At 46.5% G+C, this 27,339-nt stretch overlaps 1 protein-coding gene across 2 annotated transcripts in view; it reads left to right on the top strand.

Moving 5' to 3' along the window:
* Positions 1-27,339, top strand: part of CYTL1 (cytokine like 1) — a 333,526-nt gene that overhangs the window by 301,418 nt on the left and 4,769 nt on the right. The window contains exon 2 of one of the 2 annotated variants that reach the window (XM_078001859.1): positions 26,956-27,193. In XM_078001859.1, coding sequence (XP_077857985.1) covers positions 27,041-27,193 — 153 coding nt within the window. In that variant the 5' untranslated portion in view covers positions 26,956-27,040. 2 annotated transcript variants of the gene reach the window in all.

Genomic DNA, 27,339 nt, shown 5'->3' on the forward strand with positions numbered 1-27,339 from the left:
CAGCATCTATTGTTTCTTGACTTGTTAATAATCACCATTCTGATTGGTGTGAGATGGTATCTCTTTGTGGTTTTGATTTGCATTTCTCTAATAATCAGTGATGTTGAGCTCTTTTTCATGTGTTTGATGGCTGCATAAATGTCTTCTTTTGAGAAGTGTCAGTTCATATCCTTTGCCCACTTTTTATGTGGTTGTTTGTTTTTTCTTGTGAGTTTATTTAAGTTCCTTATAAATTCTGGATATTAGACTTTTGTCAGATGAGTAGATTGCAAAAATGTTCTCCCATTCTCTAGGTTGCCTGTTTACTCTGATGCTAGTTTAATTAGATCCCATTTGTCAATTTTGGCTTTTGTTGCAATTGCTTTTGTTGTTTTAGACATGAAATCTTTGCCCATGCTTCTGTCCTAAATGGTATAGCCTATGTTTTCTTCTAGGGTTTTTATGGTTTGGGATTTTACATTTAAATCTTTAATCCATCTTGAGTTAATTTTTGTATAAGGTGTATGGAATGAGTCCAATTTCAGTTTTCTGCATATAGCTAGCCACTTTTCTCAGCACCATCTATTGAATAGGAGATCCTTTCCCCATTGCTTGTTTTTGTCAGGTTTGTTGAAAATTAGATGGTTGTAGATGTGTGGTGTTATTTCTGAGGTCTTTCTTCTGTTCCATTGATCTATATGTCTGTTTTGGTACCAGTACCATGCTGTTTTGGTTACTGTAGCCTTGTAGTATAGTTTGAAGTCAGGTAGCATGATGTCTCCAGCTTTGTTCTTTTTGCTTATGATTGTCTTGGCCATACAGGGTCTTCTTTGATGTCATGTGATATTTAAAGTAGTTTTTTCTAATTCTGTTAAGAATGTTAATGGTAGTTTCATGGGAATAGCTCACCACTCCTATTCAACATAGTATTGGAAGTTCTGGCCAGGGCAATCAAGCAAGAGAAAGAAATAAGGAGTATTCAAATAGGAAGAGAGGAAGTCAAATTGTCTCTGCTTGCAGATGACATGATTGTATATTTAGAAAACCCCATCATCTCAGCCCCAAAACTCCTTAAGCTGATAAGCAACTTCAACAAAATCTCAGGATACAAAATCAATGTGCAAAAATCATAAGCATTCCTTTACACCAACAATAGGCACACAGAGAGCTAAATCATTAATTAACTCCCATTCACAATCGCTACAAAGAGTACCTAGGAATACAGTTAACAAGGGATATGAAGGATCTCTTCAAGGAGAACTACAAACCACTGCTCAAGGAAATAAGAGAAGACACAAACAAATGGAAAAACATTCCACCATCATGGATAGGAAGAATCAATATTATGAAAATGGCCATACTGCCCAAAATAATCTATAGATTCAATATTATTTCTGTCAAACTGCCTCTGGACTTTTAAGCAGAGTGGTCAGGGAAGCTTCACTGAGCTGACACCAGAAGGAACTCCAAAAGGCAGTGAGGAAGTTGACTGTGCAGATGTCAGGAATGAAAGTATTGCAGACAGAGGAAGCAGTCAGTGCAAAAACCCCAAGGCAGGGGGGCACATACTTCCTCTGGGAACTGCAAGGGACCACGGAGGCTGGAATGTGTGAAGCAGAAGGAGATGGAGCAAATGAAAGAGATGAGAGGTACAGAGCCTGCTCAGGCAGAGCCTGGCAGGTGTCTCAAAGACTCGGGGCTTTCTTCTGAATGAAAGGGGCACACACTGGAGGGCTTTGAACAGAGCAGTATGATTGACATCATTTCAAAGGACCCCTCCAACTCTGCTGAGAGTAGACTGAGGCAAGGCAAAGGTATGAATGGGAACCCTCGCTTTGAGGCTACTGCAATAATCCAGGCAAGAGATGCTGGTGGCATCAGCACAATGGGAGTTGGGGTGGTAGGGAGAAGTGGCTAGTCCTGGACTTATTTTGGGCTTTGGTTTTTTTATTTTGTTTGGTTTGAGACAGGGTCTCACTCTGTCACTCAGGCTGGAGTGCAGTGGCACAATCGTGGCTCACTGCAGCCTCAGCCTCCCAGGATCAAGAGATCCTCTCACCTCAGCTGCTGGTACTACAGCTGTGTACCACCGCACCTGGCTGACTTTTTATTTTTATTTTGTAGAGACCGGTCTCACTATGTTGCCCAGGCTGCTCTGAAACTCCTGGACTCAAGAAATCCTCCAGCCTTGGGCCTCCCAAAGTGCTGAAATGAAGCATGAGTCGACATGCCCAAACAGTCCTGAACATATTTTGGATAGAGGAAAACCTAATGGGATTTCCTGGTGGTTGGTTGAAGGAGGAAGGAAAAAGACAAGTCAAAGATGGCTCAAAGCTTTTGGCTTGAACAACTGGAAGGATGAAGACAGGGGAGGCTGAGGGTGGGACTGGATCCCTGTGTTTTGGTGTGGCAGGGCAGAGGGAGGGGAGGTGGAGATTGGGAGTCCCATCTGGGACTTACTAAATTTAAAGGGTCTGTGGTGGGTGTGTAGCAGTCCCTGGGCAGATGTATCTGAGGTTTAGGAGGTAAGTTGACAATAGGAATTACAATTTGGGAGTCCTGAGCATATTGATGATGTTTAACGCCCAGAGATTGGAGGAGACTGTCTTGGAGATGCAAGGATCAACCCTAGAACTCCAACAGGAAGACGCTGGGGAGATGGAGAAGGCAGCCAGCTTGGACAGAGAGGGACAGGAAGAAAGAGCCCTCATAGAGGCAGGGCTTGAGAGAGAGCTGGATCACCTGCCTCCGAAAATAGCTGTGAGAATTAAATGCCTAGAAAGATTAGCAGCACCTGGTAAATTGTAAACCATCAGTATGTGTTTGTTATTGTCCATGAAGACAACTCAAGAAATGAATCTGATAAAAACCTACGCAGTGGCAATGGCTAGACTGCTGCCTGGGAAAGGCTTCCTTATTCTCATTTCTTCCTTCAGCCAACATGCCCTGAGCTTGTGTTATGTGTCAGACACTGGGCTGGGAGCCCAAGAAGACAGGTAGCCCTACTGGAATAGGGACTACATGTTCCAACTGCCTTTGCAGGTGGGAATGGCCATAGGACTAAGTTCCAGCCAACAGGATGTGAGAAATGATGTGTGCACTGGCTGCTTCTCCTTCAGCCCCTGTAGGCTGTGATGCCCACCTGAAGCCCTGCTGGAGAGGACGGCACTCCAAGGAGTAACAGAGGAACCAGACAGAAGTAGCTATGGTCTGGGACAACCTCATGTAGCAAAATGGCCTACCTGGCCTGGAGTAAGTATATACACCACCTCCTAAGAGAGCAGGCTGCTAAGATGTCATGGAAGCAAAGCAGGAGCTTTACAGGTGTTCTGGGTGTCCAGTCCTATTTAAAGGAATCATTTGTTGCAAGGACTATGAGACATATAGCTAGATTTATGAGAGATATAAGCAAAACTATATGCACAGTCCAGAATAATACATAATAAATATGCTTGAAAACTAAGTAAATGTATGCATTTTCATTCCAAATAGAGAGTCCAGTTCTTAACTTTTGCAAGTAGAGCTCTAATATCCACAGAAATAAATTTTCCAGGTATTATTGGAAAGGATTGAGACAAGGGAGACTCAATGAACATTTGAAATCCAAAGCCTGCTGCTAAAAGAAGGCAGATGAGAGCTCCCTTCTCCTGGTATCTGAGCGAAGACTCAGGTATTGCCTAGGGTATTCATGCTGCACAGGTTTGTAGCCTCGTAGCTATTGGCTACTCTATTGCTTTTTGTCAGGGATGGGATCATGCGTTTAACCTGGCCGCCCTAAACTGGACTTCCTCCCAGCCCCCTGCAAGGCTCATTTTCAATCAAGAAGCCTCCAGGTTCATGCAAAGGATGACAAGTGAAACTCTACCTCGCTTACCTTTGGTCTCCTTAGCAGACAGCAGAGGGTGCAAGCCCCCAGAAATGCGAGCCATGGCTCTTCATGGCTGAAGGAATTGGTCACCTAACACTGACATGATCTGGATGAATTATTTTGAAGTAAGCACATTCCTTCTACTTCTTACATAATGTTAAGTGCCATCCAGTCTCCGCAAGAGAGAATGGCGGAACTTGAGGGTCCGCTGTGCTCCAGATGAAGTCGGCTCCAGGTCTTGCCCTCTTGCCTGGCTCACAGATGGATGAAGTTTTATAAGGTTCTTCTAATTCTGTGCAAAACAATAAAATATAAAGCAACTACGTATCTGTGCTAAGTCTGCTTGGCTTTCCTGGAACGCTGACTATGGAAAGATCGTGGAAATTATGGTTTAAGAGTTCTGTGACTCTAACAAGGGGATGAGCACATGACTCTTGTTACTTCTCAAATCCCAAATGTAGGCACAGAAATATGAACTGGGATTCTTTTTCTGACTTACATGTACATGAGTAGAGTCTTGTGGCTGCTATTCCTATCGCTGAGAACACAATCAAGTAATCACCATACTTGCATTTGGAGCCATAAACCCTAAAACCGTAACATTTAATTTTACGTAACACGATCGTGCTGTAGAAGCTAATGTGATTCCCTGGAGCAGGGTGTCTTCTGTGCCAAGCCATTTTGTAGAGTCTGCTATATCAGATTTTGTTATCGTTTATGTTAAGCCTATTTTATTTAAAACTTGAGTCTGGTTTGCTTAGAGTAAATACCGTCTGCTTGCACTCAATTTCAATATGTTCTGTTTGGCAGCATTGTACATTGTAAAGAAAAAAAAAGATAAAGGCTGTTTTGTGGCACACCAAGATAAGAAATAGTTTGCACATCCAGTTCTGTTGTTGAAAATCATCTCACTCAGATAGCAAATTATCCATAATGACTTAAAAATAATTTCAAGAGCAATCTTATTGTTAAGAGTCGTGTGTGTGTGTGTGTGTGTGTGTGTGTGTGTGTGTGCATGAATGCTCACTCAAAATAGGGGTCTATAAATTGCTACTAATGTGGTGTGTCTGCATTTCTTGGCATTATAAAACTTCCCTAGAGGCATTTTCATAGTTGGGAACTTGGTAGCCCAGCAATTCTGAGCTTCTTGTTCTTACATTAAAACAATTTGCATAGTAGCTCCATGGTGACCTCAAATTAAGTGTTTGTGGAGAATTCTAGCTGTAATGTGAACCAGGCTGGGTCAGAAGGAAGGCTCCGTAGCTGCCAAACGCAACATCCATGCAATGTATTTCATTGTATTCTTGCCTGGGTTTATAGGGATTCTTAGGGGCTTAAGGGAGTCATCATGAACACTCTGAAACTGTACTTGAACTTGTGTGTGTGTGCATGTGTTGTCTGCTTGCACGTATTTAAGTATTTTTATAGGAAGAGAGTCAAAATCTGTCACAGCTCTTTAAAAAGGCTCCATGAACCCACCCATTTCCCTGAAGAAAAGGACTCAGAAGCACTGATGTAAAGAATCGTTTATATCAACGAGAAGAGACTCATCTTTCAGAAGGCAGGAAACACACGTAGCAGAAGTGATAACAATGACTTACTAAAAGGCACTAGACACAGTCACATGACACATAACGACGTTTCCATCAAGGACGGGCCACACGCCCAATAGTGGTCCCAGGAGATGAGAATACTGTATTTTTCTGTACCTTTTCTGTGTGTGCATACACAAATACTTGCCATTGTGTCACAGTTCACAGTTGCCTACGGTATTCATGCTGCACAGGTTTGGAGCCTAGGAGCTAGTGATTACACCACATAGTCGGGGCGTGTAGTCAACTTTACCATCTTGGCATGGGGAATACACTCTATGATGTTCACACAATGATGAAATCCCCCGACAACGCATATCTCAGACCATGTCCCATGGTGAAACAACACCAGTGTGTGGCCTACAAGGCAGGAGACAGGCCTTAAAAGTTCTACTGCTTGGCCAAGCACAGTGGTGCCTGTAATCCCAGCACTTTCGGAGGCTGAGGCGGGTAGATCACGAGATTAAAAGATTGAGACCATCCTGGCCAACATGGTGAAACCCCATCTCTACTAAAAATACAAAAATTAGCTGGGCGTGGTGGCAGGTGCCCGTAGTCCCAGCTACTCAGGAGTCTGAGGTAGGAGAATCGCTTGAACCCAGGAGGCAGATGTTGCAGTGAGCCAAGATCGCGCCACTGCGCTCTAGCCTGGCGACAGAACGAGGCTTCGTCTCAAAAAAAAAAAAAAGTTCTACTGCCACCGCCTCATCATGTGCCCTGAGAGAAGTCACTTCCCCTCTACAGGCCTCATTTTCCCCATCTGTAAAATGAAGGAGTTGGGCAGTGTGGCAGAGACACCTACTTGTTCGTGGTATCCACTTACCCCTTCTTTCTTTTTACAAATAGAACCTACACCCCCAGCGTTAGCTGAGCACATGGCCACCGGGCTAGAGACCACATGTTCCAATTGCCTTTGCAGGTGGGAGTGGCCATGGGACTAAGTTCCAGCCAACAGGATGTAGGAAATGACATGTGTACCCACTGCATCTCCTCCCACTCCTGCAGGCTGTGATGACCACCTGAACACCTGCTGGGGAGGACGGCACTCCAGGGAATAACAGAGGAACCAGACGGAAGTAGCCGTAGTCTGGGACAGCCTCATGTAGCAGAAGGGACTACCTGACCTGGACCGCCTACCTGCCTCTGGACTGTTAAGAGAGGATAAACACTGTCTTGGTGATGCCACTTAACAGTCGTGTGCGGCATCATGACATTTTGGGCAGCAATGGACCACATGTACGATAAGATTATCACAGAGCTCAACATTCCTATTGCCTGGTGACATGGCGGCCATCAAGACTTCGTAGCACAATGCATTCCTCACGTGTTTGCAGTGGTACTGGTGTAAACACACCTCCTGCACTGTCAATCATAGAATTTAGCACATAGAATTACATACAGTACCTAACACCTGATAATTATAATAAATGACTATGTTACCAGTTTATGTACTTACTATTCTTTTATCATTATTTTAAAATGTGTGCCTCCTATTTATGAAGAAAAAAGTTAGTTATGAAGCAGCCTCAGGCAGGTCCCCCAGGAGGGATTCTGGAAGAAGGCATTGTTATCTTAGGAGATGACAGCTCCATGCATGTCATTGCCCCTAAGACTGTCCAGTGAGCCAGATGTGGAAGCAGAAGTTGATGATCCCGACCCTGTGAGACTTAGGCTAATATGTGTATTTGTGTCTTAGTTTTTAACACAAAGTTCTAAAATTTTTTTAAGTAGAAAAATGCTTATAGATTCAGGTTATAAAGACAGAAAGTGGCCAAGTGTGGTGGCCCATGCCTGTAATCCCAACGCTTTGGAAGGCTGAGGTACACAAGAGGATCACTTAAGTCTGGGAGTTTAAGACTAGCCTGAGCAACATAGCAAGACCCCATCTCTACCAAAAAAAAAAAAAAAAAAAAATCTGGGCATGATGGCATATGCCTGACATCCCAGCCATTCAGAAGGCTGAAGTGGGAAGATTACTTGAGCCCAGGAGTTGGAGACTACTGTGAGCTATGACCATGCCACTGCACTCCAGCCTGGGCAGCAGAGCAAGATCCCATCTCAAAAAAAAAACAAAAAGAAATTTTGTACAGCTGTACAATATGTTTGTGTTTTATGCTATGTTATTATAAAAGAGTCAAAAAGTTTAAAAATATTTAAAAAGTTTATGAAATTAAAAAGTTACAGTAAGTTAAGGTTAATTTACTATTAAAGAAAGAAAAACATGTTTTTATAAATTGAGTGTAGCCAAAGTGTAGAGTTTATGAAATCCAAAGTACAGTACGGTCATGTCCTAGGCCTTCCCATTCACTTACCACTTTGCTCACTCACCCAGAGCAACTTCCAGTCCTGCAAGCTCCATTCATTGTAAGTACTATCCAAGTTTAGCATTGTTTCTTTTATACCTTATTTTTATAGTCTTTTCTGTATTTAGATAGATTTAGATACATGAATACTTTATGTTAACAAATGCATTGCGTTACAGTTGCCTATGGTGTCCAGTATAGTAGCATGCTGCACAGGTTTGTAGCCCAGCAGCAGTAGGCTAGACCATGTAGCCTAGGCGTATAGTAGGCTCCACCACCTAGGGTTGTGTAAGTGTGCTTTATGCTTTGTGCAGCAATGTTTGCACAATGCTGAAATTGCCCGACACATGTTTCTCAGAATGTATCCCCGTCATTAAGCAATGCATGACTATGTTTTGAATTTGGGGATTCCTTTGGTTCATCAGCTTAATCCATATCTAAACAAATGCAGATTCAATGAGGCCAAGGTCATCATTGTCATCATCATCCTTCCTTACATCCAGAACGATGTAGGTACATAACAAATGTTCAGCAAGATGAAAGAATGAATGAACAGCTGAATGGTTTTAATTGGCATGCCAGGAATTTTATGGGGATGATTCATGAACCAGCTTGGGTAGGGATGAGGTCATGTCTAAGCATTTTTCCAATACTGAAATTCCATCATTTTGTTTCTAAGAACTGAGAGTCACTTGAGAACACAGTGTTGGCTGGCATTTTCTTAGCCAAGGGTCTGGCAAAGCAAAGATGGATGGGTGGGGAGGTCTTAGAGGGAGCAAAGAAAGGTAACACACACTCCCTCCCCTTTCTGTTCCTTCAGTTTTCCATTCATTCACCCAACAAACATGTGCCCATTACATGCCAGGCACCAGTGGGAATACAAATGAATAATAGGTCCTCATGCCCACCCTCACAGCCCAGTGAGGAAAACAGTGCAGTGGTAAATAAAAGCAGTGCCATCGCTGAGTAGAAGCTGAAACAGGCTGAAACATGGTGACATTTTAATCTCTGAGTCTTCAATGTGTCCCCAGAGGCACTATCTAGGAAACCATCTTTATCTTCAACTTTAACACAGACGGGAAAGAGGGTTTGCTTTAGGGAAGTTCATTTGTCAGAGCCCTTTCTTGGAGTCCTCCAGGCACCCTCAGTCCAAATCCACTTCCTTTGTCTGTGGAGTAATTGACATTTATTAGCAGTGAACCGGGAGTTCTGGAGGGCTCAGGGTTCCAGCTAGGGAATCAGAAGAGTTGGTTGTGACCAAGACCACAGTAGCTGTCGGACACCCATTAATTTATTCAGTCACTCAACTTGAACAGTTACTTTCTTTCAGTGTCTTCATTTGTAAAGTGGGGACAATTTTTCCTATCTTTGTGAGCTTTGAATCTAAGTACCCAATAGAGTGTTTGTCACCTACCAGGGGCTTAATAAAAATGAATGGGTGCTGATTTGTTAGCATGAGAAATATTGCTGTTGCCCAGTACTTCTCAACAGGGGTGATCCCCCACCCAGGAAACATTTGGCAATGTCTGGGGACATTTTTGATTGTCATGACTAGGATGGCGTGAAGTGGTGCTACTGGCCCTAGTGGATAGAGACCAGGGATGCTGCTTAGCATCCTACAGTGCACTGGACAGCCACCTACAACAAATGAATATCCCTCCCAAAGTGTCCATAGGGTCAATAGCTCAGACACCCTGCTCCAGACCCTCAAAAATGCCAATTTCCACAAGATGCATCCACACTCTTGCTAGAGAGCTGTTGTGTGCAATTTTAAATTCTACCCTTGGCCAGGCGCGGTGGCTCACGCCTACAATCCTAGCACTTTGGGAGGCCAAGGTGGGCAGATCACGAGGTCAGGAGTTCAAGACCAGCCTGGCCAACATGGTGAAACCCCGTCTCTACTAAAAACACAAAAATTAGCTGGGTATGGTGGCAGGCACCTGTAATCTCAGCTACTCGGGAGGCTGAGGCAGGGGAATTGCTTGAACCCAGGAGGCGGAGGTTGCAGTGAGCCAAGATCACACCACTGCACTCCAGCCTGGATGACAGAGCAAGACTCCTCGGAAAAAAAAAAAAAAAGATTCCACCCTTGCCTTGGTATTTAATATATAATTATAAAACAGTGTTTCTGTGCCTTTCAACTGGAATTTTGGAAGCTTTTGCCTCAACATACCAGTGACACAGCTTTAGTTCCTTATAGCTATATGTGAACTGTTGCTGGCAGAACTTAATCTTAACTTCTTAGGCCTCCTTGATGACTCAGCAAGAAGCAGCAGCATTTTCTACTCTGGCCTGCAATGTGGAGTTTATTTTCTGACTTCAGAGAGATACCTGGACCCAATTTGCATAATCAGAACCAAAAGGGGCCTGCTGTGTCGAGGATGATGATTTCCAGTGCAAATGTGATGATTGAAGTATTTTTTCCTGAGCACCTACTACATGTCAGGGCTCTGCTCAGTGCTGGGTACTCAGTGGGGGACAAAACAAGCATAGTCCCTGTGCACACTGCACCCAGCAGCTTTCGGATTGGTTTAGCATCTATAGTATTATTCTCTCTTTACACAAACTTTGAGCTAGGCAGGAGTGGTATTTGTTAAAGGTAAGGAAGTTACACTTTTTGAAAACATAGATTAAAAAGCATTAAAATTTTTTTTTTGCCAGGCACAATGGCTCATGGCTGTAATCCCAGCATTTTGGGAGGCTGAGGCCGGCAGATCACCTGAGGTCAGGAGTTCAAAACCAGCCTAACCAACATGGCAAAATCCTGTTTCTACTAAAAATACAAAAATTAGCCGGGTGTGGTGGCACACACTTGTAACCCCAGCTTCTCGAGAGGCTGAGGCAGGAGAATCGCTGGAACCTGGGAGGCAGAGGTTGCAGTGAGCCGAGATCACACCACTGCACTCCAACCTGGGCGACAGCGAGACTTCGTCTCAAATAAATAAATAAACAAATAAAATAACATTTATAGATCCTTTAATTTGTATTTCTGATGAAAATACATTCTCATTGTACAGACTTTGAATACAAATGTTTAAAAAGATCCTTCAGCTCGAGTATGCATGCACGTCTCTGCTGGGAAGTCCGTCGCCCAGCCTCCAATGTCAGTCTCCACCATCTCCTTGTCTGGAAGTGACTCCACCCTGATCCCTGACTCTGACAAAGAGCAGAGTGCCTCTCCTGCCAGGACAGCACTTTGGGCAGCCTATGGTTAGGTGCAGGCACAGCTGTGGGTGGGGGCCTTCACCCAAAATATTGAGGAGCCAGACATAGTCTAGCATATTGTCCGCCTTTCATGCCTCCTGCCTCTCCTGCTGTGTGATGTGCCAGCCCATTACCCACTCATTGAGCAATTGCTATGTATCAAGTACTATAATTAAGCATGTTGCAAACATCTTCTTAATTTAATCATTTACTCAAGCTAGAAAGATTATTTTTCCATTATAATATGTGAGAATAAGGCTAAGAAGTTGATTCACAGATTCATGTCTTCAATGAATGTATATGCAGACTATGAAACCGGCACTGACAGGTGTTGGGGATAAAATAAAAAGGAAAAGGTGTGTGGTGCTTAACAACTTCATGATGCTGTGAAGCAACGTGGTGCTGAAGTTCTGTCGCTGGTAAGTGGCTAGACCAAGCATATCGAACCAAGGCCTGCAGGGCTCCACATTCCTCTAAAATACCTCCCCATTGGAGTCAATCCATGGGGCACAGGTTTCCAGACATCAGGGAGGTACTTTTGGGACTCCAGAAAAAAATTTACATCTAACTGTGAAAATGCATTGTTAGCACCATTCAAAGGAAGTCATTGATGGCCAGTGGAGTGGCTGGGAGCAGACCCCAGCAGGGAAAAGCCCAGTAAATCCAGTGCTACTGACATTACTCCAGGACTTCTATGACCAGGCTGCCATGAACATTCATTTAGAACCAGTGTCTGACGATGGAGCCTGATACCCCTCCCGCCTACCTGATGGATTTGTTCCAGGGCTGAGACCAACATTCTCATCAGCTGAATGAGTGTGGGGATGTCTGAATCTATCGCTCAAGCAGGAAAATGTGAAGATTACTCTGTAAAACATCTGACACGTACCCAACAGGCAAAGTTGTTTTTAAGTGTTAAGATCAATTTTTGCAGAGCATCAGGCACAAACTGTGGTACTATTCATCGTGAAAAGGAAAAAGCCGAGACAGATAGCCCTGCAGGAGTGTGGTGCTTATATAAACCATGGAAAGACTGTGTTCTTTCTGCTATTCCTTCATCAAATATTTGTAGGGAGGGGAGCACGTAGAATATTTTTGGAGTGCTGCAGGCAGGCAGGGGAACTGTGCGTGCAGAGGCCCAGCGGCCAGCAGGAAAGTGACAGATGGAAGGCACTAGTTTTGTAAACATCTGACGCCACATATAAGAGAGAGGTTATCACTACAGTGTGTTTGGTGAGAAAGGCCGGATTAATTTCCATACATTTTCTGGTTCATTTTTCAAAAGACTTAATTCCGTAGTTGCAAGAGTCGCAGTGGCTGCTTAATAAATCTCTGCTGAACAAATGAATAAGCAACTTTCCACGTAAGAGTCCAAAGCTCCAGCTAGGTGAAATGGAATTAGGAAAGCGGTGTAACAGCATGAAATCCACGTCCCTGCCTGGAAACGTATGCGACATTCCTCAATCTGCTTTTTTTCCCTCTTCTTCTTCTTTTGTAAAGTGTCCATTACAGAATTTTATACCATGTTTAGGGCCTCACATCTCTTGCACAGCAGTGAATTTAGCTCAATTCACAAAGCACCTTTTGAAAGTTTGTGAGAAGTACATAGCCGATGTGAGTTTCCATTTTTTTGCCTGCCCCCAGCAAATGAAGATGGTTTAGACACCTCCCCTACCACAAAGAACATTGGCTCTGGGATCCAGCAGGCCAGGCCATCAGTTGGCAGCTGTGTGACTTTGCCATGTCTTGTCACCTCTTCCAGCCTCAGCGTTTCAAGTATAATCTGAAGGTTTTCTTCTCATCTCTCAGGGTGGTTGTAAACAGAGTGCACCGGAAGTAACAGCTGCAGTGCTCAGGGGTGCTTCCGCCCTTCTTGTCGTCGTTATTCTTTGCCATATGCAAGCCCCACTCTCAGAAACTATGGCCTCCTCACGAAGGAAAAAAAGGGACCATTCAAATTCAAAAGAAAAAAAAGTTGCTCACACTTAACACCGCTTGCCGTGCCAGCAACGAGAATAGGCTGAGCCAGTTTCTGAATTGCTTTCTGTCCAAGGTTTAAGTTGTTCTCGCCCACTTCCTGCCCTGGGGTATGTGTTGGCTACGGGGCTTCCTGAAAGGACACAGGCCAAAACACTCAAAATGCTTCCCGAGGGAGGAAGCCTTACCTTCCCAGAAGCTGGAGTCCACAGGAACCTGGAGGGAGAAGCAGGGTTTCCAGGGGCCATGGCCCAGCTAGGGAAATGCTTGTTTATGGTGACCGTGCTGCAGCTGCGGATGCCATGTCACCTACCATGTTGTAAGTGGAAAGGCAACCAAGGGCATCATTCATTCCCTCATTCCGCCAGCATTCTTTTCCTCCCACGAGGACCCTGACCCTGGGGCCCTCATAGGCCAGTGTGTGGGGTGTTTGGTGGTTGCGGACTGTGTCTGTGGGGCTGGAAGTTACATAAATAATAATAGCAAATCTCCAGTACTTACCTTACACCAGCAGTAGCCTCATGCCTTTGTATATATTGGCCATTTAATCCTCTCTTAGCCCCGTGTGAGAGGTAAAAGTGTGGCCTCCATTTTATAGATGAAGAAATGAGATAAAGCCACACAGCTGGGAATGGAAAGAGCTGCTTTGTGAGCTCAGAGAGTTCAACTCTCTGGTTTGAGTTTAAATCTTTAAATCAAACTGGGCCTCTAAAGGACAGAAAGTAGAAGGGTGGTTGCCAGGGTCTAGAGGGAGCGGCGAGTGGGGAGTTAATGTTTAATGGGGACAGAGTTTCAGTTTGGGAAGATGAGAAAGTTCTAGAGATAGATGGTGGTGATGGTTGTACAATAACATGAGTGTATTTAACACCAAATTGTAAAAATTGTCAAAATGATAAATTTTATACTATGCATATTTTACTACAATAATGTTTTTTCATAGGTACAGAGGGAAAATAATATAGCTCTAGAAATTGGTCATCTTTCATTATAACAGAAATCATTAAAGGTGGAAAATGCAGTTTAGGGGTTTTTTTCTTTTTTCTTTTTCTTTTTTTTTTTTTTTTTTTTTGAGACAGAGTCTTGCTTTGTCGCCCAGGCTGGAGTGCAATGGCACAATCTCGGCTCACTGCAACCTCTGCCTCCTGGGTTGAAGCAATTCTCCCACCTCAGCCTTCCGAGTAGCTGGGACTACAGTTGTGCACCACCACGCCCAGCTAATTTTTGTATTTTTAGTAGAGACGGGGTTTCACCACGTTGGCCAGACTGCTCTCGAACTCCTGACCTCAAGTGATCCGCCAGTCTTGGCCTCCCAAAGTGCTGGGATTACAGGCGTGAGCCACCACGCCCAGCCAGGTTTTTTTGGGGTTTTTTTTGTTTTTTTTCTTTCTAGGAGCTCAGGAGTCATAACTGGCTACTGGTCTCAAGTTCTAATTTCAAAGGACCTATATACGTTGTATGTGCAACTGATACAGAAAACATATTTGTTTAGCTAAGTCAATTCTGTTAATTTGTTTTAAAAAATCTGCTAGGTGAACCATTCAGCATTCTATCAGCAAAACAAAGTGGGGAAAACATGCAGTCTGGAATGCAAGGTGGAATCTGCTCCCAGTTGGGGAATTTTCTAAGTGCTCCAGAGTCACAGATCTGGGGAGAGCAACCAGCTTTGAGAAAGCAGCCCCTGTCTGTCTGAAACTGGGCCTCCACTGAAATCCTCACACCCACAGCTGGGCGAGGGATCTGAGGAGGGCACTGCGGCCCTGGTGTCAAGCACCTTCTCGATATTGCAGGCCTGCTAAATGGGACCCTGCCCTGCCCATGAACCCACACTCAGGCCACTGTAGTGTGCAGCTTCATATGTCCCTGTGCAAAGAGGACTTGGCATTCTCATGATCGGCCCCTTAAAAGCAATGAATCACCAAATTTATAATGGAGAACAGACCCCAAACATCTTTATCTCTTTTCTTTTTTTCTTTTTTTTTTTTTTTGGAGACAGAGTCTTCTAGACTGGAGTGCAGTGATGCAATCACTGCTCACTCCAGCCTCGACCTCTTGGATTCAGGTGATCCTCCTGCCTCAGCATCCCCAGTAGCTAGGACCGCAGGCATGTGCCACCATAGCCAGCTAAGTTTTGTTTTGTTTTAACAGAGACAATGTCTTACTGTGTTGCCCAGACTGGCCTCAAACTCTCTAAATAAAGTCATCCCTCATTTTCCATGGAAAAGTAAAGTTCAAAGATACGTGAGGGACTTGCCCAGAGTCCGACAGTGTGATGGTTAATTACATGTGTCAACTTGACTGGGTCACAGTACTCAAGAGAAGTATCTTTATTATTTATCAAGCATTATTCAGGACGTTTCTGTGAAGGTGTTTTTAACATCAGATGAACATTTAAATCAGTAGATTTTAATTAAAGCAGATGATACTCCATAATGTGGGTGGGCCTCATCCAATCAGTTGAAGGCCCAGAAAAAGTCTAAAACCCACCAAGAGCAAGAGAATTCAGCCTCTGGATGACCTTCAGACTACAGCTTCAACATCACCTCTCCCCTGGGTCTCCAGCCTGTCAGTCTGCCCTGCAAAATTTGGATTTGCTGCGCTTCCACAATCATGTGACTCAATTATTTAAAATCAGCCTTCTCTCTCTCTCTCCATGTATATGTATAGATGTGTGTGTGTGCATGTGTGTATACACGCACACATTCTCTTCCTCAGGAGAACCTAATACACATAGCTTGTTAGCATTCATGTAAATTACCTTTTTCCTTCTTGCCTTCTCTCCACCCTTCAGTGAATACGTATTGAGTCCCTCATCTTAAGTGGCAGGATGATGTGGTGGTTAGGAACACAGATTGAACCTAGCTGTCTAGATTTGAACCTGGGCTCCACTATTAGTTAATGGTATGACCTTGAGTAAGTTACTTAACTTCCCACCCTCTGGTTCCTCTTCTGTGAGGTGGGGCTGTGATAATACCAACTCCTACCTTGTAAGGATTTTATGAGGACTGCTTTGGTTAACGTGCCTAATGCCCTACGAAAAGCACCAGACACCCAGCTCACACTGTATCCACATTAACTATTGTTCATTTCCAGGCACCCAGACCATCATGCCAGGATATGACAACATGGCAGAAAAGTTTCATCAACTTCACAATGTTGCCAGATGCCACTCACATCTTCTAAAAGTATTCCATTCAGTATCCATGCTAGGTCTAGGGGATTCGGAGAAGACCAGCTCAGCTCCTGCTATCAGGAAAACCCAAATCTGATAAAGAAATTGACACATCCTTAGAAGGCAGCATGGGTAATATGGCACATGTGTTACTAGCTTGAAAAATCATCAACCTCAGTAAATAACTTCGAATAATAATGCATTGGTCCATGTATTGGTTTTCTAATGAGTTGCTGCGTGTATTAGTCCATTTTCACACTGCTATAAAGAACTGCTCAAGACTGGGTAATTTATAAAGGAAAGAGGTTTAATTGACTCACAGTTCAGCATGGCTGGGAAGACTTCAGGAAACTTACAATCATGGCAGAAGGTGAAGGGGAAGCAAGGCACCTTCTTCACAAGGACACAGAAAAGAGAGTGCTGAGCAAAGGGGGAAGAGCCCCTTACAAAACCATCAGATCTCATGAAAACTCATTCACTATCATGAGAATAGGTTGGGGAAACCACTCCCATAAGTCAGTTACCTCCACCTGGTCTCTTCTTGGACATGTGGAGATTATGGGGATTACAATTCAAGATAAGATTTGGGTGGGAACACAAAATCTAACTATATTACTGTGTAACAAATGACCACCAACTTGAAGGCTTAAACAACACCATTTATCAGCTTGCAGCTCTGGAGATGGGTGTCTGGGTGGGAGTCTGCTGAGTTCCCTGCTCTGGCTCTCACAAGGCCAAAATCAAGGTGTCAGCCAGCCTGGGCTCCTCTGCAGGAGCTGTCATGGAGGACCGGCTTCCAGGGATTGTTAACAGATCTTTCCTGGGTGTGTCAGATTGTTAACAGAGCCCCAATATTTACAGCCACAGGCCTCAGGTTCCCATTTCCTTGCCAGTGTCAACCAGGGGCAACTGTCTACTTCTGGGGTCCGCCAGCATCCCTTCTCTTGTGTCTCCCTCCACTGTCAAGCCCGCAACACTGGGTTGAATGTTTTCCACACCTGAAATTTCTGACTCCCTCATCTGCTACCAACCTGCAAAACTTACTGTTTTAAAAGGGGTTATGTGGTTGCATTAGCATCACCTGGCTTATCTCTCTTTTGATTAACTCTAAGTGACTTTTATTACAACTGCAAGATCCCTTTGTCATGTAACTAACCTAACCACAGGAGAGATCTCATTCTATTCATAGGCCTCCTCACACTCAGTGGAGGGGGTTCTGCAAGGGTCATTGGGGATGATATGGTTAGGATCTGTGTCTCCACCCAAATCTCATGTTCAGTTGTAATCCCCAATGTTGGAGGTGGGGACTGGTGGAAAGGGATTGAATCATGGGGATGGTTTCTCCTGAATGGTTTAGCACCATTTCCCTTGATGTTGTCATCATGATAGTGAGTACTCCTGAGACCTGGTTGGTTAAAAGTGTGTGGCACCTCCTGCCTCTTGTTCCAGCCATGGGATGTGCTGGTGCCCCCTTTACCTCCCACCCTGATTGTAAGTTTCCTGAGGCTGAGCAGATGCCAGCATCATGCTTCCTGTATAGCTTACAGAACCATGAGCCAATTAAGCCTCTTTCCTTTATAAATTACCTAGTCTCAGGTATTTCTTTATGGTAGTATGAGAATGAACTAGTACAGGGATCATTGTAGAATTCTGCCTGCCACAGTCAGGATGGGCTAGATTACACTGCTGTAACAAACAACTCCTAGTCCTTACCACAGATTGACTGGGGCAGCACTCTGGGTCTTCTCCACCACAGTTTGAGGCTGATAGAGCATCCACCACATGAATTGCTTTTCATAATCTCTGCCCAAAAGCAAAGCCCAAGCAAAACTTGGGTGGTCCCATGACAGAGAGAAAGCAATAGCATTGTAGAGCATGTAGAAAAGGAAGCACAGGCTCTTACAGCTGCCACCTGGAAGTAAACCCATCACTTTCTCTTACATTGCTTCGTATAAAATAACCTATGTGACTCTATGTAACTTCAAGGGGACAGGGAAACTCAATCCTGGCCTGGGTCCAGGAAAGAGAGAACGGAACATATTTGATGACCAGCACTGAGGATTCGCACAAATAGAAAATCATCCAAGAAAAGTAACTAAGTTAGCTGGGCGAGGTGGTGAGCACCTGTACTCCTATAGTCCCAGATCCTCCTGAGGCAAAAGGAGGCTTAACCTCATGAGGTTGAGGCTGCAGTGAGCTAAGATCGCTCCACTGCACTCCAGCCTGGGTGACGGAAGGAGGCCCTGTTTCTAAAAACAAAGTAACTGCTGTAAGAACTCCAGCTCCACGCCAAGCCCTCTGCTGGGTGCTGTATTGGTCAGACTCTTTCATTTGCGAGGGACAGAAAGAAACCTCACTGAAATCAGCTCAAGCTGAAGGAACCCTGCTCTGTAGCCAGAAATGACCACAGGGCAGCTGATGATGTCCAAGAAGGAGACGCAGGTCTCAGGCTCTGGGTCTGGAAGCAGGGATGCAGCCCGTTCAGATCCTCTTCCTCCATCCACCTCCCAGCTCTGTTTGTGTACCTCCTGGTCTTGCACACTCCAGGGCAGAAGACTTAACTGCTGGCAACCACAGCATAGCCACGGTAGTGGCATGAGAGGGCAGCTCTCATCCTGTGTGCATCTTTCAACCCCAGGTAGAGACACTGATTAGTCCCTCCTGGACCATGGGCCCGTCGTCACTCCTGTAGCAGGACGGAGGAAGTAGACCAGGATGGGATTATGGAACAGATAACCAGAAAGAACAAAAACAAAAACCACAGTCACTCCAGCTTTTCATGTTTATTTCTTCTTCACAAAAACTGCAATAAGTGTTATAAACCCCACATCAAAGGAGCATGAGTAATGGCCACATTTGCACAGCTGCATGGTAAGAGAAGTGAGATCTAAATTGAAGTCTGTATTACTCCAAAGCCTGTAGTCTTTCTCCTAGGACAAGCTGGGATTCTTCTTGAAGGACTCTGAGTCCTTTCTGTGTACCAGGCCTGGGGGAATGTTTGGGACACAGCTCCTCCTGCCTGCTGTTTCTCGTTAAAGTTCAAGTCCATGTATTGGGGGCTTATGAAGGAATCTCTCTTCTAAAACATGAATCGCTTTTCATAATCGCTGCCCAAAAGCAAAGCCCAGCCTTGGTGTTTGTGTTCATTCCTTCACTCTGGGCCGTGTGGGCCAACTTTCCACCTGGGTTTGCCAAGAGCAAAAGCAACAAGCTCAAAAACACATCACATAAACAGGGGAAGATGTGTTGCTTTTAACCAAAGGAATACCAATATCAACAGGAACACCAGAGGCAATGTCCAGCTAGGCACTCAGTCTACCCCAATCCCAACACCTCCTGGCTGTCAGCTTGATTAGTGGCTCCTGACCTCAAATGCAGGCAGAAGTAAGGGGACAAGAAGCAACCCTTTGCAAGCATTGATGTGTTCAATGCTAGGCTCTTACCTTAGCACTCAGACTCTTCGTGTGGTCTAGTGCAATGGAAGCTGCTGCTGCACTCTTCTAATCCTTGTCAAAGATAGCTATTGGCTGCAGGTTGGGCAACAGAGGACATTTGAGATTGGGGATGTCCATTTCAGCCTGGGTTTCCATCACAAGTGGGCACAGGATGGGAACACAGGGAGCAGGCAGGACAGGTGATATTCTGTGTTCCAGCCATGTCACAAGAGGCCAGAGCCAACAGCAGGTTGCTGTTTCTTACAGTTCATTGGTGATATGGTTTGGCTCTCTGTCCCCACCCAAATCTCCCCTTGAATTGTAATAATCCCCATGTGTCAAGGGCATGAACAGGTGGAGATAATTGAATCATGGGAGTGGTTTCCCTTATACTGTTCTTGTGATAGTGGGTGAGCTCTCACAAGATCTGATGGTTTTATAAGGGGATTCCCCCTTTGCTCATTTCTTAGTCTCTCTCCTGCCACCCTGCTAAGAGATGCCTCCTGCCATGATTGTAAGTTTCCTGAGGCCTCCCCAGCCATGCAGAACTGTGAATCAATTAAACCTGTTTTCTTATAAATTACCCAGTCTTGGGTATTCATTCATAGCATCATGAGAATGGACTAATACAACTGAGGAACATCCCACAAACCCTCAGGACTGAAAACCAAGAGTATTTCCCTGGTTACCTGTATCACTTATTGGAATATGCCTGTCTGAACAGCTAGCAGGAAAGGGTTAAATACTCTTTCTCCTGAAATGATTTTTAAAAGTCTCAGATCCTGAAAATACTAGATCACAAGAAGAAAACAGAACATAATTAAGCAACGGGGAGCTGAGGTTTGGTACCTGCTAGAAGGATCTCCTTATACTATGTATGTCTGTTGCTGGGATAAGGCCTGCACTGGGAGGGAGTTGTGGAGGCCCGGAAGGGAGGCGGCTTAAGAGAGGTGTCAGTCATGGGACATGGTGTCTTGCACCATCCTGGGCTGTGTTAGAGAAAGACAAGCGTACTTGAAATTGTGGTGATGTCTCTGCCCGTAACTCACCCCATCCCAGGGTATCTCACCTTCATGGCCCATTAGTGGGCTAGGCCAATATGTGTGATCACATTGGTCTTGCCCTAGTTTGGCGGGGAGGGCTCCTCTGTTGCGCCAGTACCATAGTCTCAGTTTGGGTTTTCCCAAAAGCTGACTCTGAGACAAGGATTTGAGTGCAAGAGGTTTCTTTGAGAGTGAGCCCAGAAAACACCTGTAGAGAAGTGGGAACGTGAGGCACAGAAGGGCAGAAAGCCAATACATCCATGGATTACCACCAAGCAAATTTTTACCATGGACCCCTGGAGCTTGATCCTGCTGGGGGACTTTGGGAGACCCTGTAGAACTCACCTCAGAGTTATCCCACCAACAGGGCAAAGGAGTAGGGATATTTATACACCAATGAGTCAGGAGCTCAGCTGAGCTGAGACAGAGCTGAGCTGCAGGTGTCTGAGCAGCCAAGTTAAAGCAACAGCCAAAAATGAGAGGTTAGCCTTTGGTCACTCACTGCAATTGTTTAAGGAAGAGGCCAAACCAGAGGAAGCTCAGCTCCCCCGTTCCATCTACCCCCTGGACTGGTGCATCCTCACATCCTCACATCACTATGGGGGATCAAGTGGACCAGATGTGGAAGTGGGGGTCGTCTCACTGTTGAGGGAGCCCCAGCCAAAGGTTCCTGCTGGTCTATGGACGCCACGGTAGTGGGAGGCAGGGAAAGGGCCCTGAGTAGAAAAGTGCTGGGTCTTGAGTCAGAATAGGGGGAAATGGTGTCAAGGATTCCCCCTCCCATACTCGGAGATCTCTGCAGAGGCGCCTGGGAAGGACCTGGCCCAAGTCCTCAGATAAAGAGACCCATGAATGAAGGTGCCAGGTAAATAGGTAAAGGGCTTGGCCAGCCTGGGGACCTGAGTGTTTTACAGCAACCCCCTTCAGAGATTGCATGCAAAGCTCTGGCTCTGTCCCAAGCCTGGGGTTGGGAGGGCAGCTCCCCCGATCCCCTTGGGGGCCCACTGTGTAAAGCCGTTGTAACTGCCCATGGATGACACATAGGTTTTTAACCAGAAGCCAGACTCTTCCCAACTTTCGTGAATCATCGGGTGAGGGCTGCTTCTCGGGGGCATTAAGAGTCCCCAATACTCTGGCTTGCTCTAATGTGGGCAGAGCAGGCACCTATGGCTAGAGGAAGGCCTGAGGCAGAGGGTGGTGCTGGCAGGTGAAGCCTAGCCCAACTGCCCTTAAATGTCGGGGCTGAGGAGGCTTGGACAGGGCATAGGCAGGGTCTGCTTCCAGCACAAAGCTCAGGACTTTCTTCAGTGGTCACAAGGGAGACCCTACTTCTCAGGACAGGGCCTGGCTTTGGGATGGAGCTAATGGTATATGTGTCAGTTAGAGTTCAACCCAAGAAGCATGACCAGTAGAAGAGAGACATTAAGAGATTTATTACAAGGAATTGGCCTGCATGATTGTAGACATTGGCCAAGTACAAAATTGTTGTAGGGTAGGCTTTCAGGAAGTGCAAGCTGGAAGTCACTGGAACAGGCAAAGCTACTCCACAAGCAGAACTCTTTCTTCCTCAGGGAAGCCTTGGCTCTGCTCTTAAGACCTTCCAACTGATTAAATCAGGCACACCCAGAGTATCTGAAATCATCTCCCTTACATAGAGCTTATTGCATAAGGACTCTAATCACATCTACAAACACTATCACAGTAACACTGGATTAGTGTTAGAATAACTGAGGATGGTAGCCTAGTCAAGATGACACATGGAAACACTATCACAATATAGAACAAAGAAAGAGAGAGAATTTCTTAGTGACTTCATTGAGTTCCTGGATCAAACCACTCCTGAGCTCCACACTCCCGCTGTATTTTCAAATTGCACTTTCTAGAAAACCCAGACTTTGGTGTCTCATGCTGAATTTTCTGTAACATGCAACCTACAGTCCTAACTGACATAGGAAAGGCTCAAAACAAGGAGGTGATAGTTTCATTCTGACCAGATCTCCCAAGAAGGGTTGTGTTCCAGTCTGGGTCCCATATAGTGTAAGACTCATTGACAGGGTTTTTGTCTGGGAGTCAGGGAGACTTTGAAACAAGGAGGGGCAAGATTGAATTTCTGCTTTAGAAATGGCCACTGGGAGGAGATAGGGCTCTAGGCAGAGAGGCGTTAATCGTGATGTAGTTGAAGGATCTTGAGGCCACTTCTCATTAAAAGGGTTCAAGAAGTGGGGATGGTAGCTCCAAAAGAGAGTTGACTCTGTTTTGAGGGGCAGGGAGGAGTGGAGGTAGAGACACTGAAGAATGAGATGGTTTTAACATCACCACACTTCTGTTCTGTGTAAGAAGGTACAGGACTTGAAGGCCTGCGCCAGGGTGTCATCACATCTCATCTCCACCCTGGGAAGAAGTTGGAGCTGCCCAGAGACTGGAGGGAAGTCGTAAGAGGCAAAGAGCTCCCTGTCCAGGGAGGGATGCAAGCAGACTCTGGACAAGCACTTGACAGGGAGGCTGTAAAGGAAGGATAAGCAGGAGGTAGGTAGATCTGGATAATTTCTAGGTTCCCACATTAATTTCTGTTATTCTACCAAACCCCAGAGAGATGGTGTGCTTGTTTCCTGTGGATGCCGTAACAAATCACCACAAACCGAGGGGCTGCAAGCATCACGAATTTATGATCTTACAATTGTGGGCTCAGAGGGGTCTAACGGGGCCCCTTCTGGAGGCCCTAGGCAGGAATCTTTCTTTGCATTCTCTGCTTCTCAAGGCCTCCTGAATTCCTTGGCTTGTGGCTTCTTCTTCCATCTTCAAAGCCAGCAGCACAATATCTTACAATCTCCCTCATTCTCTGTCTTTCACAGAGACATATACACACACAAACACACACACACACACACACACACAGTCCTTCATACCCACTCCACTTGCCCGCTGCATTCCTCATCTTTCAGCTCTCACCTGACAGGGAGCAGCTCCCAGTGATGGGTTAGGGGCTCCAGAAACACCAGGATTTCTGCCGTCACACCACTTACCCAGAGTGTCAGCTGCCCTCATCAGTCTCCTCCGAGAGGACAGCAACTCTGTCTCTGTCATTCACTGTCTTTTCACCCTTCTCAGTGCCTGGCACACAATAGACTCTCGATAAATAGACACACATCTGGCAAATGAAGAATCCATCCAAAGACAATGGCCAATATCTACCTGAGAGATGTTCACCTGCTCGTTAACTCTGACTCTTCAGCTCTCCTGGCATGATGGGGTCTATGCCCGATCTAAGACATTAAGAAAACCAGAAGAGACCTCTTGGCAGAGACAAGGGTTTGCCTGATATGTGGGAAAATTCCTGCCTGGATTTTTAACACTCAGAGCAGCCAACTGCTGAAGGAGCCTCAGAAGGGGGCAGAGAAAGAGCTGGTGGGAGGATTCAGGTGACTCGTGGTAAAGGAGACATTTGAGAACAGAACACACGTGTGGGGCTCCACCAGCCTGTATCCAGTGCAGCGTCTCACAGGGAGCTCATGGTGGGGAACCACGACAGGCTGTCCTGCGTAGGTTTCTTAGTGGGCTTGTGCCTTAATCTCTGAGTAACATGAGTAGTCACCAAGTCCATTCAGTCACACCGTACTGTTCATCCGCTCTACCTGGCTGTGTGCTGGGTGCGGAGGAAGACTATTCCTCTCTCCTGGAGAAGGGCATGGTCATTAAAGGAGACAGATGCTGGGGGAAAGTCAATGTATCATGCTCAGGATGCGGGGGGAGCCCTGGAAAGGGCCAGAAAGCAGACAGAATTCCCGGATGCACACTGGCACGCATTGGGCTTGGCATGCAAACTTGTGCATGTTGGGCTCGGCACAGGCTAATCCTCCTCGTCTCCATTTGCCCTGGGAATCAGCACGAGGCACGCTCTCCTCTGGGGTGCTTCCTGTTCACCCCACTCCCGGCTTGGCAGAGTGAGAGGTGGCGATTTTCTTGCACCTGGCCCAGTGCACAGCAGCCTCATTCCTTGTCTCCCTACTGATTGTGACTCCTCAGGGGCCCAGCATCCACCATGTCTCAGTTGGTACCAGTGACAGCAGATGGCTACAGTCAGTCACTCATTCATTCTCATGCTCAACGGGAAGGCCTATAAGCCTCCTTGCAGCTCTGAACTCAGCTGATTTACCCAAGAAGTCCCATGAATAACTGCACACGGTATTGCGGGTGGAACAAGGTCAAATCTCCCAGCAGCACATTTATCCCAACTTCGGACTCACAGACGACTCCTGTTTTCCAGCACAGCAATGTCTCCTTGATCAAACGGACTTATTTGGTCCATGGGCTTGTTTTTCTTCCTTGCTCTGAATTTAAGCCCATTCCATGAGCACATCCAGAAGCCCTGGAGCATTTTACGGCAGACCTAAAGTCCCCAGCTGGGGCCAGCTAGTCTGCCAGGGAGGCCTATGCCCCAGGCACTACCATGGACGGAGTGTGGAGACTCATTCACCCAGAAGAAAACACATCTGTGCCTCCACTTGCCACCTCCAAGCACACACAGTTCTGCCCTGAGAGCCGCAGTCCGTGTGTCATCTTGCTAAAGGTGTTTGCAGAACACATTCTCACCTACAAAACAGGAAGGCACAGCTTACAGTCCCTGCCCAGGGCTTTTACCACCAGAAAGTAGATAAATAAAACATTGGGACTGGAAGGAACTTCAGACATCACCCAGGGTGATGCTATCCTGTTTACGGACAGGGAATGGAGGCCAGGTCGAGAAAGGATTTCTCCTGGCAAATACAGTGGGGACAAGCTGGAGCCGGGCTTCATCCCTGTGGTTGATCCTCAGTCCAGCCCTGTGTACAGGATGCCATGCTCTGGTTCACCCATCTCTGTGGGCTGCGTCTTTGGTTGTTTTGTTCTAGGAATGTGCAGCTTGCCCAGGACACTCCCCTTTCCTCCCTTGCTGGAGGAAACTTTGGGGACAGGAAGGTCCAGACATAGTTCTAGGGCTCCACTACTCTTCCCAGCTTCATATCCCCTGAGGCCCTCAGTTTCCTCACCTGGGAAATGGGAATAACCCCATTCACTTCATTGGCTGGCTGTGAGGCTCATGGCATTCCCGATGGCAGCTGGCCTGGTGGCTGCTGGTATGTAAGTCACATTCAGTGTTAAGGAAGAATCTTCTTCTCCCTTTTGACAGTTCCTTCTTGCTTGTTACCTGATCTTGCGCAGCCCGAGGACCCCAGCTCATCTCCGCCTGCAAGAGTCCTGCTCCTCACCCATTCTGCACTGTGGGGTGGAAGAATGGCAGGAGGACAGAGCGTGAAGTCTCATCCCAACCCATATGCCTCCAGCTTTGTGACCTCCAGCAAGTTGCTGGCACTCTTTGAGCCTCAGTTTTCCCACCTGGAAAATGGGACTCTTTTCTGTGACACCTACCTCACAGAGACACTGCTGGATTTAACGGAGACAATGCTTTTAGCTCCAATCACTTGGAAATACACAATGAGCCTGGCATGAGGCTTGCTTAGTCATGCCGTCTCCCGCTGATTCCTCACTATGGCCTTTTGAGTGAGCCATTCTTACCATCCTCATCTCACAGATAAGGAGATGGAGGAAACACTGAAGAAATCTGCCCAAGGTCAAAGCCAGAAGGGAGTGACCCTGCTTTGCACCCAGGGCGTCTAAGTGGAGAGCCTAGACCTTTACCTACCACTGTCTTGGGAGGGCAGCCCTGAGGGAGACGCACTTCTTGAAAACTAACCCTTCCTGAGGGACTGCTCTCCATCCGGGCCTGTGCTAGCAGCTTGAGGTGGAAGAGGGTGGGGATACTCACACTCCCACACATACAGTCGCTGAGTGAGACTGTTCTTCAGACCGAGAGTCACACACATGGCTTCTCAGAGGCTGGTGGGGTTGGGGGGGTGGGGGCCGCCTGGCCCAAGGCTCACCTACCTGGTTAGTGATTGATGGACCCCAACACCGGTGGCCTGACCTCAGCCCTGCATCCCTGCTCTACTGCGGGCTGCCTGGAGGGAGTGATGCCCAGTCATCCCCTCTAGTCCCTTTCCCTCCTGGCACTATATCCGTTTTGACAAACGGTGCCATTCAAACCCAGGCCTGGTGCCCACTCCTCTACCCCGACCCTCCCCTCCTTCCATCTCTGTCCTCCTCTTATCCCCCACCCCTCTCCATCTGCTGTTCCCGCCATTTCAGGAAAAGTCCCTGTGGAGAGAGAAATTTCTTGCTGAAAGTGCAGGGCAGGCAAAGCCACCCTTTGTCACCCCCTCCTCCAGGCAGCCCCTCCTCTTAACCTGGGGCTTTCGTGTCTCAGAGGATTCCTCTCCCGGCCCTGCCCGGTGGGCGTGCTGGCTTCCTCTCTCCCACCCTGGATGGACGGCAGCCTGCGCTGGCCCCACAGGAAGTGGAGGCGTGGAGCCGCGCTGGACCACCCCCAGCCTGCATAAAGGGGCGGGCAGCGAGGCTGCACTAGCGCCTGGCACCATGAGGACGCCTGGGCCTCTGCCCGTGCTGCTGCTGCTCCTGGCGGGCATTCCCGCCGCGCGGCCCACTCCCCCGACCTGCTACTCCCGCATGCGGGCCCTGAGCCAGGAGATCACCCGCGACTTCCAGCTCCTGCAGAGCTCGGAGCCCTCGGTGAGTCCCCCGCGCGCCCAGGACAGGGGTGCATGACCCATTCAGTTCTTAAACCCTTGCCTTTAGACCAAAAAAAAAAAAAAAAAATTAAAAAAAGACAGAGAGAAGGATATTTTTCTTTTCTAGTAAATGTAAATCTCAGGAGT

This window comes from Macaca mulatta, chromosome 5 (genome assembly GCF_049350105.2).
Source record: "Macaca mulatta isolate MMU2019108-1 chromosome 5, T2T-MMU8v2.0, whole genome shotgun sequence".
Classification (NCBI taxonomy): Eukaryota; Metazoa; Chordata; class Mammalia; order Primates; family Cercopithecidae; genus Macaca; species Macaca mulatta.